This window comes from Aristolochia californica, unplaced genomic scaffold (genome assembly GCF_029961685.1).
Source record: "Aristolochia californica isolate CCGP_79_NKW_82.1479 unplaced genomic scaffold, dmAriCali1.0.hap1 SCAF_5, whole genome shotgun sequence".
Classification (NCBI taxonomy): domain Eukaryota; kingdom Viridiplantae; phylum Streptophyta; class Magnoliopsida; order Piperales; family Aristolochiaceae; genus Aristolochia; species Aristolochia californica.
In genome coordinates, this window is record NW_027182214.1 from 339,065 (window position 1) to 356,307 (window position 17,243).

At 35.7% G+C, this 17,243-nt stretch overlaps 2 protein-coding genes across 4 annotated transcripts; both read left to right on the forward strand.

The window, feature by feature from the left end:
- Positions 1–79: 79 nt before the first annotated feature.
- Positions 80–12,984, forward strand: LOC137966599 (protection of telomeres protein 1b-like). Its single transcript, XM_068813274.1, has 10 exons — positions 80–321; positions 1,734–1,870; positions 2,858–3,047; positions 3,924–3,991; positions 4,121–4,206; positions 8,430–8,708; positions 8,802–8,878; positions 11,601–11,659; positions 12,303–12,458; positions 12,539–12,984. Exons 1-10 carry the CDS (start codon positions 201–203, stop codon positions 12,737–12,739), a joined length of 1,374 nt encoding a protein of 457 aa, XP_068669375.1. The 5' UTR covers positions 80–200; the 3' UTR covers positions 12,740–12,984.
- A 576-nt stretch (positions 12,985–13,560) lies between these two features.
- On the forward strand, positions 13,561–16,325 carry LOC137966090 (short-chain dehydrogenase/reductase SDRA-like). Of its 3 annotated transcripts, XM_068812570.1 has the most exons (7): positions 13,617–13,654; positions 13,755–13,909; positions 14,006–14,122; positions 14,742–14,876; positions 14,961–15,086; positions 15,525–15,626; positions 15,979–16,325. In XM_068812570.1, the coding sequence occupies exons 2-7, from the start codon at positions 13,787–13,789 to the stop codon at positions 16,126–16,128; spliced, it is 753 nt and encodes a 250-aa protein (XP_068668671.1). In that variant the 5' UTR covers positions 13,617–13,654; positions 13,755–13,786; the 3' UTR covers positions 16,129–16,325. The 3 variants fall into 3 exon arrangements, with proteins under 3 accessions (XP_068668670.1, XP_068668672.1, XP_068668671.1); XM_068812569.1 differs by having other exon boundaries at positions 13,561–13,909; XM_068812571.1 differs by lacking the exon at positions 15,525–15,626 and having other exon boundaries at positions 13,561–13,909.
- Positions 16,326–17,243: the final 918 nt, after the last annotated feature.

Consider the following 17,243-nt stretch of genomic DNA (forward strand, 5'->3'; position numbering starts at 1 on the left):
CGAAAATTGAAATCGCAGGACTTTAAAATTCTTCTTGGAGAAAAAAAGAAAACCTCCTCTCCCTCCAATTTGCAGTACTCGGATTACCCCTGCTGCGGCTCAATGAATACCCAACGCATAGGTTGAGTGGGTAGTGGTAGACTGGTAGGGAAGAAATTTAAACTCGTTGTTGCTCTAAAGTCCTTTTCCCGTCTCCAGAAATGGCGGGTCGTAAGTCTTCAGGCTACATGCTAGTAAATGAAATCACCTCTCACACAAAGAAGGCAAGTCTGGTCGGCTGCGTCGTAGAGTTCACCCTACCAAAGCAGTCCAAAGGAACTGGTAAGCTTATCTTCTTTGGATTTCTGTGCTCAACTGTTGCTCACTTTCTCTGCTCTTATTGTTGCTTTTCTTCTCAACGATGATTAGAAAATCCAGCCCATCTTTGTTGATGACATATTAGTTGGGTAACTCTGATATGCAGATTAGACGATTCATCCGCGAACATATTGAGTATCTCTTGGATGCAAGTTAAACCCTCATATATCTCCCGGCACTTTACCTATTGCACAATGAGGCATGGCTTCTCTGTTTTTGAGGGAAATTGGTGAGAGTAGGGACTCTCTCCTCTTGTCACAACGTCTGTAAGGTGATAGTAACTAATGAAAGAAGAATCTCGTACACAATGTTATGAAACTCGGATTGGAATGGTCAAGTCAATTGGACCTGATCCCCTTGTCCAGGTCTTGCAAGTTAAAAACCTTGGGGGGAGGGTGAAAACTTGATTAACCTAACTCCTTTGGATGGCCTTTTTTTCTTCTTTTCGGTCTCTCTCTCTTTCATTTTTGTAGGATACAGAACAAAAGGAAGTATGGTCTCCCCCTTGTTTGTCCTCTGGAGGAGGAGGATGAGGGAGGTGTCTCGAGGATGAAAATTGGGAATGTTGCCCTCTTTTTCTCTTTCATATGGAAATGAGAGAGAGGATGGTTGTTTCCCTCTCTTACAGAGCATAAAGGGGAAAAATGGACCTCTCTCTTTCTGTTGTGAAAAGAGGAAATAGTGATGGTTTCACGGTTCCACCACATGAAAGGGAACATAGGTGTGCCCTATATCCTTCTGTCAAGGAAACATGGAAGAGGTTCTACCTCCCTTTGTGATGGAAGGGAGGGGTTTGCTTCTCCTTTGCCATTCTCTTTCATAACCAGGACAGAAGGGAGGGGAGAGGTTGGTCTATCTTTTTCTCTTTTTTCCTTAATATTTAATTAAATTAAATATGTTATAAAACTGAGGTGAAAAAGAATTAGAAAAATTAGGTTTATCTTTTTTTTTTTTTTTTTTAATAGGTAAAGAGAGCAAGTCAAGCAGAATTTGGAAAACAGTTGGGTTAGATCTCAAGTGGTTGATAGTGTTCTTTAAATTTCATGGGATGAACCCATGAAAGTGACTAACCCAAACTGAAAATATCAAACTACAAAAATGTTGCTGTAAAACCTAAACCCAAAATGGTGTGTCAATCAACAATTTCTAAATAACTTGGATGCGTGTTACTTAGAAGTTGTTGGCTGATTTTCCGTTTTCTGCAGATTAATTAATGGATATATCATGCTGAGATCATGTTCTTTTCGTGCTTTTCTATGACAAATTAGTTGAATATATCTGATATTTAGATTGGCTAATTCTGTCTGTGCTTTTATTGAGTATCTCTTGGATGCAAGGTACTTGGTAATTGTTTATTGACATGCTGTTTTCTGCAGATTATTTTTGCACGCTTTTGGTAATGGATTTATCTTGTCAAGATCGTGGTCTTCCTATAAGCTTCTTTCATAAGGAGAAGGAAAGCTTGCCTCATGCCCGGACATATGGGGATTTAATTTGTATCAGACATGTTACGGTAGGATTGCATTTTCAAATTGAAGCATTCTGAATTGCCATTGTCATTGCTATAGAAAATTATGTTAGGTTTGCTCTGTGGTCTGTTATCGTTTTTCCAAAAACTAAGAGTAGTCGTACTTATGCTGCCTTCTTTTGTGTGTATATGTTGAATATGAACTTCTCAAGTAAGAGAGAGAATGCTACATCCAATGTAATCCAAATTTTTTCAGAGAAATTGATGTGTTTTACAAAAAATTACTTACAAAGTTGGTGGAATATATTCTAGCTGACCACAAATGGTGTCAGAAGTTTGAAAGCTTTAAGCTTTAGGTTAGTGGTTCACCAGTAACTTTTAAAGCCAGAAGTAGCATAGCTGGTGTTTCAACTCCTTTAGAAGTGTGTATTGCTCAGACTAACAAAGAAAGATTGAAGAGTGACGAATTTAACCAAGTTCAGAGTCTGTTTCTTTAAAACCCATCTGGATTTATTCATTTTCCCTATTCATGGATATAAGAGGTCCAATGAAAGCATGTAGAGGACCTTTTTTTTTTTTTTTTTTTTTTTAAAATGGAAAGCATTTAGAGGACCTTAATATGGCTATTTAGATTGCTCAGAATATGTTATATGAACTGGCCTTGCGATCCCAATGAATTGTTAGGAGTGAACCCTACATTCTGGAGGCACTGAAGGGAAATGGTATACTCTGGCATTTATTCATTTTATCATCTATTTTTGTAGTCTTTTGTGGACTCAACTGTTTTTATACGCTTGCAAGTGACTATGAGTAGAACCTTCTTTCCATATAAGTGCTATTATTTTGTATCCTGGAACCTTTTGTGAGGTAGTGCCATTATCTATAAGAGACAAGGTAGGCAACAACCATGGTCTCCTTTGTCTGCATGCTGTCATGTTTGCTCCATGAGATTCGATCATGAAATGACTTTGCTATACTTTTTTTAGCATTGACTAATATAGGCTCTTTAAATCCTACTTATTGTTTTTTCAGATACAAGAACACAATGATGAGCTCTGTGCTGTTTCCAACAAAAAGTTCTCTTCTTTTGCACTGTTTGGCGGGGTATCCTGTCAAGACTTACACCCATATCAGGCTTCTATGAATTATCAGATCAAAGACCTTGAAGAGGAGTTGATTATGAAGATGAGAATGTGGTTGACTGCTCATCAATTTAATTCAGGTTAATTTAGCTGTTTCTGGTACTGATGCACAATTGCTAATCAATTTAGCCGTTTGTATCCTTCCTCTTGTTTTATTTTTTCTTTATGTAATATTTTATTGCAATTAGAAAAGCTGTACTGTTTTTATCATTTGGTGCTTTTTTTTGTGTTGTCCACAAACTTGAGTGGTTGGTCTTGATATGGTAGGATTGCTTGATGCAGCATAAACTGGGACTTAATCATCACCAAGAAGCTCACCAAACTTTTTGTTATTTTTATCATTGTTGTTGTTGTAATTACTTTCTTCTTCTCTTTTTGTTCTTTAAGTGTTGTGTCATATTGATTTATTTATTTATTAATTGTTGTTAGTTACTTAATTAAAAATATTATTCTTCTCTACTTATTATTGTTGTAGTCTTGTCAACTGTTTGGATTGATCTCTTGGAGCCTTTCTGGTCAGTTTGATGACTGTTGAGAGACCATATATGTAAGCAAGATGAAACAGCAGGATATTCAGTGCCACATTACCTTGATATTTCATGCATTTTAATTTGTTCAACACTTTGCATGTGAAGCTTTTCTGAGTAAAAGTTTTCAAATAATGTGGTGAGATTTGTGTTATATTGCTGCTTATAAATACCTGTGTTAATCACCAGTCTTGCTTCTGGGGCACTATCTTCAAGGCTTCTTTTCTTAGAAAAAATAATTCCAGTACGTTACTGGTTAGGCTAAAAGTCTATTATATGATCTTCTCTTGTTAATCTTTATGTTCATGAGAAGATGATTTGCCTGGTTAGCAATTTCATTTTATTCTCTATGAAGTATTGCTGACTATTGATAATGATATTGACCTTTACTGACCATTCACTACACTTATTATGTGTATAATTGTTTAGGTATTAGCAATTACTTGTTGAAGCTGAGGGAGATCAAGGCATCCCAGTATTTTGATTTAGTATGTAAGGTAATTTACACAAGTTGCGAATTTCTGATCTTGAGATATCTTAAATGCTATCTTTGGCATGGATCATGTCATGCCCTACTGACGAAACAGAAGGAACTTTGTGAATCTTACCTATTTTTTGGTTAAAAGGTTATTCATGTTCGTGAGATTTCTGAAGGATGGACAATGTATGTATGGGATGGAACAGACTGCCCTTCAATAAGCTTTGAGACCAAGTAAGTTCTTTGTATTTTGTTACTTTTTCCTTCAGTGATACCTGTCCAATATTGTTAGAAAATGATTTTTGGTCATGGAGTTGGATGGGGATCTCTCATTTAAACAAAGCGGTGTGCACATATGAAAAATCAATTAATTAGTCTGTGCATGCACATTCTTAGGGGTGAGGCTTGTTAATCTTGTTGTGCCCCATTTTTCTTGCATCAATTTTGCTGTCATGTTAAATCTTCGTATTCAAAAAGAACAGAAGTGCAAGTAATTGTCTACATCGATGAGGTTGCATATTTGTCCATGGAATGTTTTTTCTTTAGAACATGTTAAATGTCATGTCCAAAAGCTTCATTTATTTGGATTTTTTTTACTGTATCTTTGACTATTGCATGGTCTTCTTAACTCTTCTGTTTGACTATGAAAGATTTCTTAAATCACTGTCTAGAAAGAACATGGTTACAGCTGATGAGTTGAGTCAGTTCCATTTCTGTGCTGGGACTGGTTGTACTCCTGGAGTTGCTTTTAGAATGGACTGTTAACTGAAGTCAGTACATGCATCCTAGCTGATTCTAGAAAAACCCTGCTTGGGAATTGTGGGTTTGGATTGGCCTGACTCACTGAAGGATGTCGGTTCTATTCAGTTTTTGCACCTTGATGTACCAAAGTCAGTTTGATCTGCCTTCCCTGCAACCTCTAATGTGACTTTTTTACCCAAAACCACTGACTTGATACATGCTAAGTAGGGGTGGCTTTGAACCGAGCCGGCTCGCGAGCGGCTCGAGTTCGGATCAGTTCGATTCGTTATCTATCGAGCTCGAGCTCGACCAAAGCCAAGTTCGGTTTGTTGGCTTGCGAGCCGGCTCGAGGTGAGGCGGGATCGGTATCGGGTCGGGAGCGAGAGCGAGGGAAAATTTTTTCCTCCCCTCGTCACCGCCGAGCCCCTCCCGTCAGTTGTTGTCGCCGCCTCTACTGCCGTAGACAGCTGCTCGCCGGCCGCCTCTGTGACCGTCTGTTCGATTTCTTCCTTTCCTCGTCGTCGCCTCTTTTTCCGTCATCGCCGTTTCTGTCACCACAGCTTCCGTTCTCCCTGTCGCAGTCGTCATCCCCGACGACAGGTCCTCCCCGGCATCGTAACCCTCTTCCCTCTGCGTCGTCTCGGCGGAAAACTTGAACCAATAAGTTCAGGGGAGAAATTAGGGGAGAAATAATCTCCCCCGCGCGAAGATGATTTCGCATGTGCGGGATCATACAGTAAAAAAAAAATCCTTGAACTCTCCTTCCTCATAACTCTTGAAAAAATAAAAAATGCATTTTATAGAAATAAGTTTCTATGAACTATTAGTGTCTCATGTTTTTTTTTAAACATTTTTCTAATTGAAAATTCTTATTAAAAATCATATAATTTTCTAAGTAAGATTTTCCTACCAAGATGCGGTAGAAAACTGTATAGAAATTTTTTGAATAAGTATTTAACAGTTGATGCTGTAATACTTTTAGCATGAAACAATTTTCATTGCAATTTTGTGTTTGGCATTTTATTTGATTAAAAATTTATCGATAAGTATAATAATATATTAGATTGATTATTAATTTTTATTTATTTCCCTAGAAGAGGCAATAAAAGGTCCATTTAACTTTCCTAAGAAAATTTAAAATATTTCTTGTAATTTTCTAATAAGTCACTAATAGTAATAGGATTTTATTTAAAGGTTTTTTTTTGGAATATGTATCATAGAAAAAATATTTCTAGTTTTTCCTAGAATATAAATTTTCATCTAGGGGCACTAAGGAGGCCATAGTAAATTTATGCCCAGATTCAAAAATTACAAAACAAGCTAGACAACAATTGGAGTAAAAAAGATTAATATTGGTGCATTTTAATCCATTATTGAAATTCAATCCTGAACCTCCCTTATCATTATTTTTTTAAAATGTATGCATAATTTTATATATAATTTTTTTGAAGCCACCCCTACGTGCGAGATCATAAACAAGGGAAAAAAAAACTCTTTGTCCCTTCCTCATGACTTTTGAAGAAATTGAAAAGATATTTTAGTAGAAATACGTTTTTAGAGACTATTAGTGGTTTTTTTCAATAAATGTTGAAAAGACATTTTTAGTAGAAATATTGGGACCATTAGTGTTTCATGTTTTTTGAAAATATTTTTCTAATTATAAATTCTTGTTAAAAACTCATATAATTTTCTAAGTAAGATTTTCTTGCCAAGATGGGCTAGAAAACTGTATAGAAAATTTTTGAATAAGTATTTGACAATTGATGATATAATCCTTTTAGCATGAGGCAATTTTCATAGCAATTTTGTGTTTGTCATTTTATTTGATTAAAAATTTATCGATAAGTATAATAATATATTAGATTAATTATTAATTTTTATTTATTTCCTTAGAAAAGGTAATTAGAGGTCCATTTAACTTTCCTAAGAAAAATTTAAAATATTTCTTGTAATTTTCTAGTAAGTCTCTAATAGTAATAGGATTTTATTTAAAGGATTTATAGTTTTTATTTGGGTGATTGTAAATTGATAGTGATATTTCATTTAATTTTGTTGTGTTTGTTTATTGTATGGAGTTTATTCATCATGTTATGCATTGTATGGAGTGTTTAGACTATTTTATGGAGTGTATGGAGTGTATGAAGTGTATAAACAATTTCATGGAGTGTTTATGGAATATAGACAATTTTATGGAGTGTTTATGCAGGTATTATGTATATAGATTATGCCCAATTTTAAGTAGAGGTTATGCCGAATTTTATATAAGTATTATATACATAGATTATGCTCAATTTTAAGTAGAGGTCATACCCAATCTTATACATGTATTTTATATATATATAGGTTATGCCCAATTTTATGTAGAGGTCATACCCAATTTTATGTAAAATATATACATATTTTTATATACAATTTATTTTATATATATTTTTTGAAAAGTTTTTAATGTATGTTAAAGCTCGAGCTCGGCTCGAACTTGGTTAACATTTTTGGGTTTGAGCTCGATAACAATTTTAGGCTCGAGACGAGGTTCGGCTCGAAGCTTGGCTCGAACATAGGCAGGTTCGGGCTCGGCTCGGCTTGATGCCACCCCTAATACTAAGACTTGGTTTCAAAAACTCGGTTTGACACAGAAATGTGAAGTCCACAAAGTTCTTGTCAGTGGAACCTTCTTATGTTGGGTTAGGTTAGTGGTCTGCCTTGCTCTACGTCAGATGACTTCACCCTTTTGCACCTCTTAGTGCCTTCTGGGACTATTGCATCACCCTGTGGTAGCCTTTAGCAGCTCTTCCTTGCATCTTTGGTCATGGTAGAATATGCATTGAACATCATCAAGATTTTCTATTAACTGGATTATATTAAGATGTTGTTAACACAAGTATTGTACCTTCGAACGGCTGACATACAATCCCATGTAAACAAGATTTTAGTTTAAGTGACTTGGGCCTTTGGCTCATGGTCACATGGTAGGGTTTCTAGAGTAAGGTCTTGGGGGTTAGTAGGGAGGGAATGTCCATGTGTATTTGACATTTTAAAAGAAAAAACTTATAGAACTAAAGTAGATAATGTAGATTAGAAATATACGTCAAATTTATATGTGAGGATTACAATCAATATGGATTGAAAATTTTGTTGTCTTTTAGTTATTTCTCCTTTAATAGGGCCTTATCAGTCCACATGGCATCTCGAGTAGAAGGTAAAGAGTTCACATTAAAATGGACTCTAATGAAATAAGAGAAAAATTCCAATTGAAGGGATAATTTTTATTTAATATTTTTAATGGGAATAGTCCACATAGTGTTAAAAAAGAAGCTATAGTTATTAGTTGGGAAATAACTTCCTATTTCGGCTAGTCATTTTGGGATGGATTTTGACCCAATCTAACAGGGTCTCTGAGTATGATGTTTGCTTGGTTGGGTCCAGTTTGTGTCCCGTTTAAGTTTGTATCCTTTTAATTTATTCATGTCTCTGGCCCATTGTCCATTTGTATAAGCCTGGATGTCAGGAGGCGTGTTAGTCGGGATGGTCTCACATTGATAAGTGTTAAGAAAGATCCTATTGTAATTAATTGGGAAATGTTCTCCTAATTTTGACTAATCATTTTTGGATAGACCTTCACCAAACCTTAACAAATATGATAGATGTCATTTGAAAACTTGAAGCTGGTTGGAAAATTTAACAGTGAGAAGAAGAATTGAGTTATTTTTTAATGCCAGCTTGAGTGCGGAGAATGCAGAGCCTCCTTTACAATTGGAACAGATACCTCTGTCAAGGTCTGTCTTGTGCTCTTTTCCTTGCGTGGGAACTGTCGTAATTGTTGCTTTTGACAAATCTTACGAAGATCTTCAGCTTCACTTGCAACCTGTTGGCCAATGGATTAAACTTCGGAATATCATGTGTGAAACAAAGTCAGGCATATGGCAGGGACGGTTAACGCCTAATAGTAGACTACGCCTCTTAGCTGATGGGGATAGCATGGTAAAGGCATGCCAGAGGTATGAGTCTTTGTTTTGCATTTTATAAACGTTACTTTTTTCAAGACATTAGTGATGTGATTTCAAGTTTGAAATGTGCATTTTATGGCATAGGGAGTGTGAAGAACGTATGACAACTAACCGTGGCTGCTTGCCTCTCACTAGTCTTCCTTCACCATCTAGAATTACAGGCATGGTGGTCTTAACTTGAGATACAAGTAGTTTCCATTTCTCTCACAAGTTGCTAATTTTTGAAATTGCATATGTTGTTTAAACTGATCTAAAAGTAAGAAGGGTAATCTTTTTATATTGGCTTTGTGATTGAGTGCAATAACAAGGTTTGTCTTCAACATTTCTTGTTATCCATTATAGAATTATTTGAGAGACCATCTTTTTTTTTATGAAATTTGAGAGACCATCTTACTCTAACATATTATGGGGAGCCAATAGTGTTCCAACTTTTTAGCTAGGTATTGTACTCTTTCCCTTCTCTTTTTTGAAATATACACCTTTTTACTCAAAAAATAAAATAAAATAGTGTTCCAACTATAATGAAAGCTAAGACAGCTATTACCAGCTCATGTTTTATAGTGTGGAATGGTAGGTGGTGAAAAAGCGTCACCTGCAGAAGATGGTGGCAAAAATGAGATGTTGACATGAATGTTAATGAAATTAGGAAAGTTAAATTGGAAATAAACATATTAGAGGCAACAAAGTAGTTGCATAAATAAATGAGAAAACAAGAGAGTTGTTTAAGATAGCATCAGTGTGTTCAAGCATAATAGTGCAAAAGTGAGAAGACTCTTCTAGTTATTGGTTGAGGGACCAACAAAAATAGTCAACTAGAGGAAGGTTGAAAATGACATAGATGGAAGCAGCAGCTAAGAAGATTAGGTTACTGATGGATTAGCAAAGAACTGAGGAAAGTGGAGGATAATTCCTGTAGTTGACTGTAAAGTAGTTGAGATAAACTATCAAGATGACTGTAACATGTAAGTCAGCTTTAATAAGAAGATAATTGAAAATAAGAAAGAAGAACAAGAAAAAGAGGGACAGAAGAGTTCTATAAACAGATAGGTGGTCAATCTGCTGCTTAACTGCTTCTTTCCTTTTTATAACTTAATGAATATTACATGCATAGACAGAACACTCTTCAATCTAAAAATACATAATCTGAAAATCTAAAGGACAGAAATACCGCTCGTGAGCCTATTTTTTATGTTTAACATTTATTTCCTGAATACATGGAGAACTCAGCAAGTTCAGTTGGTTTGACCATTACCTGGCTTATCCGGACCAGCAGGGTCCGGTTGTGTGCTAATACCATGCAAAAAAATAGGTGGTGGTGAGACTCAGTTACAACCAATCTTTCGTACCATGTTTATGGAATCAGTGAACTGCAATTTAAGCTGCTTTTGTGAAACAGAAGACATCAAATATTATATCTATGGCATTTTATCTCTAACGGTGAGAATAGCATATAAAGGATTTGAAGTTCCATCAATGAAATTATTTATATTTTAGTATTGACATTAATTGTCTTACTATTTTTTAAAATAGTTTCAGACATCTTGAATTAGTTCTTAAATTATGGGGTTAATAGTTCATATCGAATTTTAAACTGGCTTTTTTAAGCCTTTGTAATGAAAATTTTCTAATTTCTGTTATATAACAAGAATAAATTTTTCCTTTTCTGAAAGAGATGATTTGTTATCTGTTCACATCTTCAAAAGGATAAATTATATCTAATTCTACATATTTTAACACAAATGATGTGTGCTTAGTGTTATGTTTTAGAATTTTCTGCCATGACATTGTTTTATTTAATTACTCAAAAAAAAAAACTATAAAAACAGAATAAATATCAATCATAGGTCTACAGAAAAGGAAATATTTGTCATTTGAAGTATAGAGAAATAAAAAATCAAGTCATTACATCTGAATCTGATGACTAAGTTAGGGAAGAAGTGTACTTACGTAATTGGGGATATATTTACTTTTTCATGTACCTTTGGAACTTAACATACTTACCACCAGCTGAACTATGGGACCAAGACTGAACCAGATCTGAGTTTAAAACATTGAACAATATGGGTAAGTGTCTGGTTATCACAAATGATAAGTTGAGTTTCTCTAAGTAGAAACCAGACAATGTTGATAAAGAACATAGCCAGATTAGATCAAAACCATCAGTACGATGGCTTGTATGTTTCTAGTGTCCTGGACCTAGCTACTACATTGTATGTTATACTCCTCCAAATCACCATCTTACCACAAAAAAACATGCAAAAACCTGTGATTGACTTCTTATCATTCATGGGGCTGTCCAATCTACGTTGACTTCTTATGCGTTAGACCTTTACCTGGAACGTTCTTCAAGTACTGGCAATTTCTCTCAAATGCAGCTCAATGAAAGAATAAAGGTGAATGCATGATGGGTCACATCACTAAGTGGATTAGGTATGTTAGGCAATGTAATAGTTAAAAAATAATTAGCTTTTCCACAAACTTCCTATATCCATATAGATTATCAATAAATATCACCAAATATTTGAACTGAGTAACACTATGAATATGTATGGAACCCATACATCAAAATATATTAAATGAAATGGAAAGGAACTTCTCTTTCCATCATGAGGTGGAAAGGACACCTGCCATGACACATGTTGTGTGTGAACTAATTTGGTGATGCTGTGTTGACAGTCCTCTGTAAGCTTCTATACTGTAATTTAACGTTGACTACTGCATAGAACTCTGTCTCTGTTTCCATGAATTTTTTTTTTATGTGGGAATCATTCACTGATTTGTGCTCTTGATGTCTGATTTACATGCTTGACTGAAGCATCATCAGCCTTCGGGAGTCCATCTTGGTTTTGCTAATGACATGTGATTTGTTCTTTTTGCTTTCAGTGACAGATCATGATGATGCGTTATTCTCAACATTAATGGATGTCCTCACAGACAATGAGGTCTCTGTCTCGTCTTTATCTATTATATGTGAAATGCCTATGGAGTATATCTGTTTCTTGCTCTTTTCTGTAGCATTTTCCTTGCTTTACTTCTTGACTGCTTCAGCATTCTTTCCTTCTCATATATCGTATTAAAAACTTTAAATTCCTGAAATTATGTTTAATTGTTCAATTGCAGTCAGATACTAATCAGTATGGTTGCTATTGAATAGTGATGTATTCTTAATGCTAGTCTTTAACTGAAGTTTTTAGGTTCTTGGATTAGTACTTGTTCTGAGAGTTAAATTGATTCTCGAAGGGCTATTTAAAAAAAAAAATGATTCTCAAAGAAATTAAGTTGGTGCCTATACACATTTCTAGGCAAGGTGAGGTTGGGCCTAGTTCTTTTTGGCTCAAGCTGACATTTACATTGGACAGTCATGGTCTTGTTAACTCATTTGCAGCTATATCGAGCATCCATTAGGAAATTGTCTTTTTCTTTTTTCATTTATAGTAAGTGGCAGTTTCTCTAGTTATCATAAATTTACTAATATCTTGTATTTGGAAGCGAATTATAGAGGAAAAGTGATACATTGTGAATTGATGTTTTCCATAAGAGGGGAAGATTCTTATTATTTCTAAATATGTTTTCTTGTAATTGCAGGCAATCTCAAAATATAAGTGTGTTGTACGTTTCATAGGGATAATTCCCTGGCATTTGGAGGAGTTGCGATCTCCCAGGACAGGTTTGTACAGGATGAAAGTCACTCTGGAGGATCCCACTGCCAGAATACGTGCATATTTGACGGATGAAGATGCGGTAATGTTTTTGCATCTATCCGTTGCATTCTCTAGGTAGCATAAGTCTCTTATAAGAGATCTCATTTTAATTGATGACAGGAGAAGTTTTTCGGTGGCTTCCTCTCTGGGGATGAATTGAAAACCAAAATGCACTCACTTTTTGGTATTAGTGAGGAACAAGAGTCCACTTCCAGAAACCCACCATGGGTACAGTGCTGCATTTTGGCCTTTTACCAAGACAAGAATGACATATGGGGATCTAGGAAATATCGAATTTGTGATACTACATTAGTTGGATGAAGATCTATAAACTCTTAAATGTTTTACTGGTAAAATGGTTTCGTTCTTAATTTCAAGGAGCTTGAATCTTGGTTCCTAATTTTGTCTATGTTTTTGTAGCAACATGAAAGTTAACATTCATGTGTATTATATTTCAATGTCTGGTCGTATTCTTTATCTTGATCCTGTATATTCTTCACACACTTGTAAATGGGTCTTGCTTAGAAATGGACTTCAGTTTTTATGTACTAATGGCCTGACATAGAGGTTGCTTTGATGCAATTGAACTGTCTCATGTTGTGCTGAGATTGAGATTCTTTATACACTTTTTATAAATGATTTGGCTGGTTCTTGGCAGGATAGCAATGCTTTAAGGTTGTTTGGCAGCTCTCAAACAAGAATGAAGTAGGTTCATTGCAGGCCATTTATCAAAATCTTGGAAGGAAGGTGGAATGTCAATTGCTTGAGTCTACATTGTTGATTGCAATTTAGCTTGGTTTGCTTTGATTTTTTTGAGACTTAGAAAAGAAAGAAATAATTTTTAAATATGCTTCTCTTAAATATTTCTATATTTCTCTTTTCTAGTTCTTATTTCTAGCACAAACCTAATTTAACTTAAAATCGGACAAGAGAGGATTTGAAGTTGAGATTAGGAAAACATCATACTAGTTTACGAAACTATTGAAAGCATGATGATCTAAACCAATTAGATCAAAATCGGCCATCCTATGGATTTGATGGCTAGTACGATTTTAATAACATTAATCTGAATATTTTTTTGTTTTATTTTTTTAAAATAATTATTCTAAATTTAAAGGTCTTGTTCTAGTAGTTATGACTTTCTGCGGAATCTAAGACGGCATTAATGGACACCAGTTTGCGTGCCTGGTCTGAGTTTCCCAGAAGAGAAATTAATCGTCTCGAATTGAAGTTGAAGTGAGCTTCTTCTCCGATTTCTCTTTTGCTACACCTTCTCTCTGTAAAATAGGATCTCAGTTCAGTGGTCTGTTACCATCCTTCCCGGTTTCTTTTTCAGTCGTGACCTCTTCGTGAAGAGAGAAGAAGAAAATGATGAAGAGGTTTCAGGGGAAGGTAGCAATTGTGACTGCCTCAACCCAAGGGATTGGTTTCGGCATCGCTCAGCGTCTTGGGTCTGAAGGCGCCTCTGTCGTTGTCTCATCCAGGAAGCAGGTTGAACAATTTTGCCTTCTTTTTTCGTTTTTATGAATTTGTAATGAGGCTGAAGGTTTTTGATAGTTTGGGAATCTGGATCTTTTTTTTTTTCAGAAAAACGTGGATGAAGCTGTAGAGAAGCTGAGAGCTCAAGGAATCGACGCACTGGGAGTTGTTTGTCATGTCTCGAATGCGCAACATAGGAAAGAGCTCGTTGACAAAACCGTACAGGTAGGCTTTTACCTTTTTCTTCTGGTGTAGTCATGATCAAAGACGCGAAGACTCCTGAAATTTTAAGTCCAGATAGCGTGCTTGATGATGACGGAGGTCGTTGTGCTTTTTCACTGTTTGATTTGAGTATTATGACTGCTAGAATTTCGTCCAGGTGCTTTTTGTAGTCCGTAAGAACCTTTTCTTAGAAAAAAAACTCTTCTTTCAAAACACCTATTCTGTGCTTTCTTCTTTAATTCTTTGCAGAACTCGATGTTTATGTGACTCAAATAATACTCTGCATGCTTTAATAGTTTTGTTGCTTAAGCTGGTTGTTGGTTTTGCATTTACATGAGAAAGAGTTTACTCTTGATAACTTTGTGATGGGAACTTTAGTAACACTAAGCACCTAATTGATCTTTGATTAGAGATTGGTGTAGAGCCTTGGTTGGTTGTGATTGCAAATAATTTGTTTTTGACTGTGGGTGAATTCTGTAATTCTATAGTATTTTTCTATTCGGAGCTTCCTGAAAAATCTTCATGCTTTGTGCTAACTTTTCACTCATGGTTTTATTTTGATGCTTCCTCTTAAAGCTTCTTTTTAGTTTAACCTGATAAACTTTGTGTTATTTCATTGCAGAAATATGGACACATTGACATAGTTGTGTTGAATGCTGCTGCAAATCCATCTGTGGATAACATCTTAAACACTAAAGAATCTGTTCTTGATAAACTGTGGGAAATAAACATAAAGACTTCCATTCTTCTTCTGCAGGTAATGAAATTTCTTTTGTTGCAAAGTACTCAAACTTGAATTGATTTATAATTGACAAGTGCAGTTTTTGTGCCATCATTACAGGCTGCTGCACCTTACTTGTGGAAGGGATCCTCTGTTATTTTTATTTCTTCTATTGCAGGCTATAGTCCACAACAGTCCATGGCCATGTATGGGGTCACAAAAACAGCTCTTTTGGGACTCACCAAGGTACTTCTGTTGACAACGATTTTCGAAGTTGAGCAACATCTGCCTCTTGAATATGAATGGCTTAAGTTACAAAATGGACGATAATGGATTCTTTTTGTGGATGTTGGTTAGATATTCATGCTACACCCCTTTTCTCAAGAGAATTGAACTCAACTCTTCACACTGGAAACCCCCTTCCCCCTACTGTGGCCATTAAACCAAAGATCCGATCCACGATGGACTGTAACAGATCATGGATGTGTTTCCTTTTGGCTCTTATCCTGCCCTTATGTTTCCTTCAAAGAAGAGTAACATCTTTGCAAGTTTGGGTTTTGTTTGAGGTCACTCATTAATTGCACTTTTTGTTGAACATAGTTGAAACTAGAGTAAATACCTATAAGAAAAGCTTTGTGGTGGCTCTCCTTGGACTATATGTTTTCTCTTTTGGTTCTTCTCCAGGCTTTGGCTACTGAAATGGGCCCAGAAACTCGAGTTAATTGCATTGCCCCTGGTTTTGTGCCCACCCACTTTGCGGACTTTATCACAAGGAATGACGCTGTGGTATGCAATCCCAACCGGTTATGTCATTCTTCAGCAGTTCTGGTCATTTCTGGCTCTTTAATTTTTTAAATTAAAAAAAAAAGTCAGCCAGAAATGGACTATTACTTTGGTGTTTCTCCATTATCAGTTGCTATATGGTTTCCTCATAAACTGATTAACTGCAATTGCTTGCCAAATCTTCTAACCATGGGGTTTCCATGCATGGAGTTTGGTGTTTGTATTTGATCTCTTGTTGAGAGGCACAAGTTGAATGCATCACTCATGGTTGAAACTGAAAATCATGCTGGATGATATTACTCCATGTCCAATTATCCCCACCTTTTAGTAAAAGTTTGATTTGCATTTTGTGCAGAGTAAGGCTATTGAAGACAAAACTATAATTGGAAGGTTGGGAACCACAGGTGATATGGCTGCTGCAGCTGCCTTTTTAGCCTCTGATGATGCTTCTTACATCACAGGTGAAACTTTGGTGGTAGCTGGAGGCATGCCTTCACGGCTGTAACTTCTGATGAATACACTTTCCTATCCTTGGCAGCAGCTGAATGTTGCAGTACCTGTTTTGCATAGATACATAGAAACCTGAAAGCTCTTTTTATTCTTTCTGCTCATACATGCATGTAGTTTAACTCTGGTGATCTGGAGGAACAGAAGTCGTCTATAAAGTATAATAAAGAGTGCACTCAAAATAGTTCCCTGGTATTGTCTTTATGCCTTTTTTTTTTTTTTTTACTTTAAGAAAACATTGAGCGATGAGAATACAAAAGAGCAAAAGCTACAAGAAAAACCAAAAGAGAATGCAGGGGCACTTGCCGTGACAAGAGGGAAGGAGTCCCCTAGTTGGTTCCCTAATAGACAGGAAAATTCACTTGGATTCTTCATTTTCAATGAATTATGCAAAAGAAAGTTATTTGATATTCTTTCTCAAGATAGTGGTTGAGGGATGTTTTTGCTCTGAAGTAAGATTGATTTCTCCAATCTGCCAGTTGGGAAAAGGAGAAAACTGTTACTAAAGTTGGCAAAGCCTTCTTGGGGAGGGAAAAGAGAAGAAGAAAGAATAGTCCATTTATGTGGGCTAATCTCATGCTAAAATGCCTCTTAAGGATGCTCTGATTCTTATAAGCTTTTCCAATAGACAAAGTGGAGTCAAAAGAGAGTGGAGAAATCTGGTCCCTCTGCATTGAGCAAGTAAAAAGAAATTTAAATTTAAGAGAAATTAAAATTTGGAGGCATCTAACCAAACATCTTTTTCCCTTCAAAAAAAGACATCTAAGTAGTACCAAATAAGGATTTCTGTGAACCTTATCATAGTTGCAGCCATCACCATCAACTGAATTTTTCACTTCCTTTTGTAGAGAGTCAAATTCTCTCTCCATTCCCCACACACATTAAAATAAATGGTCCCAAGGTTCTAGGAATCTCTTCCTATTTTGTTTGAAAACTAGGAATTGTGGATTACAACTGCAGCATGATTTAATCATAACAAAGATGATTCACAAATGTTAAGTATGTGTAACAAGATTTACACCAACTATTGATGAAACTTTAGTTGACATTGCACTCTGGAAAGAAGAAGAAAATAAAATAGCTTTCACTGTCTTCAGTCTACTATATTCACAA

What these genes read in the sequence shown, in the direction of transcription:
- LOC137966599 (XM_068813274.1), top strand. Translation starts at nt 201, where the DNA reads ATGGCGGGTCGTAAGTCTTCAGGCTACATGCTAGTAAATGAAATCACC. An exon ending in AAAGCAGTCCAAAGGAACTG is followed by an intron (nt 322 to 1,733) that starts GTAAGCTTATCT and finishes TGTTTTCTGCAG; the next exon opens with ATTATTTTTGCACGCTTTTG. An exon ending in TTTGTATCAGACATGTTACG is followed by an intron (nt 1,871 to 2,857) that starts GTAGGATTGCAT and finishes TTGTTTTTTCAG; the next exon opens with ATACAAGAACACAATGATGA.
- LOC137966090 (XM_068812569.1), top strand. Translation starts at nt 13,787, where the DNA reads ATGATGAAGAGGTTTCAGGGGAAGGTAGCAATTGTGACTGCCTCAACC. An exon ending in TTGTCTCATCCAGGAAGCAG is followed by an intron (nt 13,910 to 14,005) that starts GTTGAACAATTT and finishes TTTTTTTTTCAG; the next exon opens with AAAAACGTGGATGAAGCTGT. An exon ending in CTCTTTTGGGACTCACCAAG is followed by an intron (nt 15,087 to 15,524) that starts GTACTTCTGTTG and finishes GTTCTTCTCCAG; the next exon opens with GCTTTGGCTACTGAAATGGG.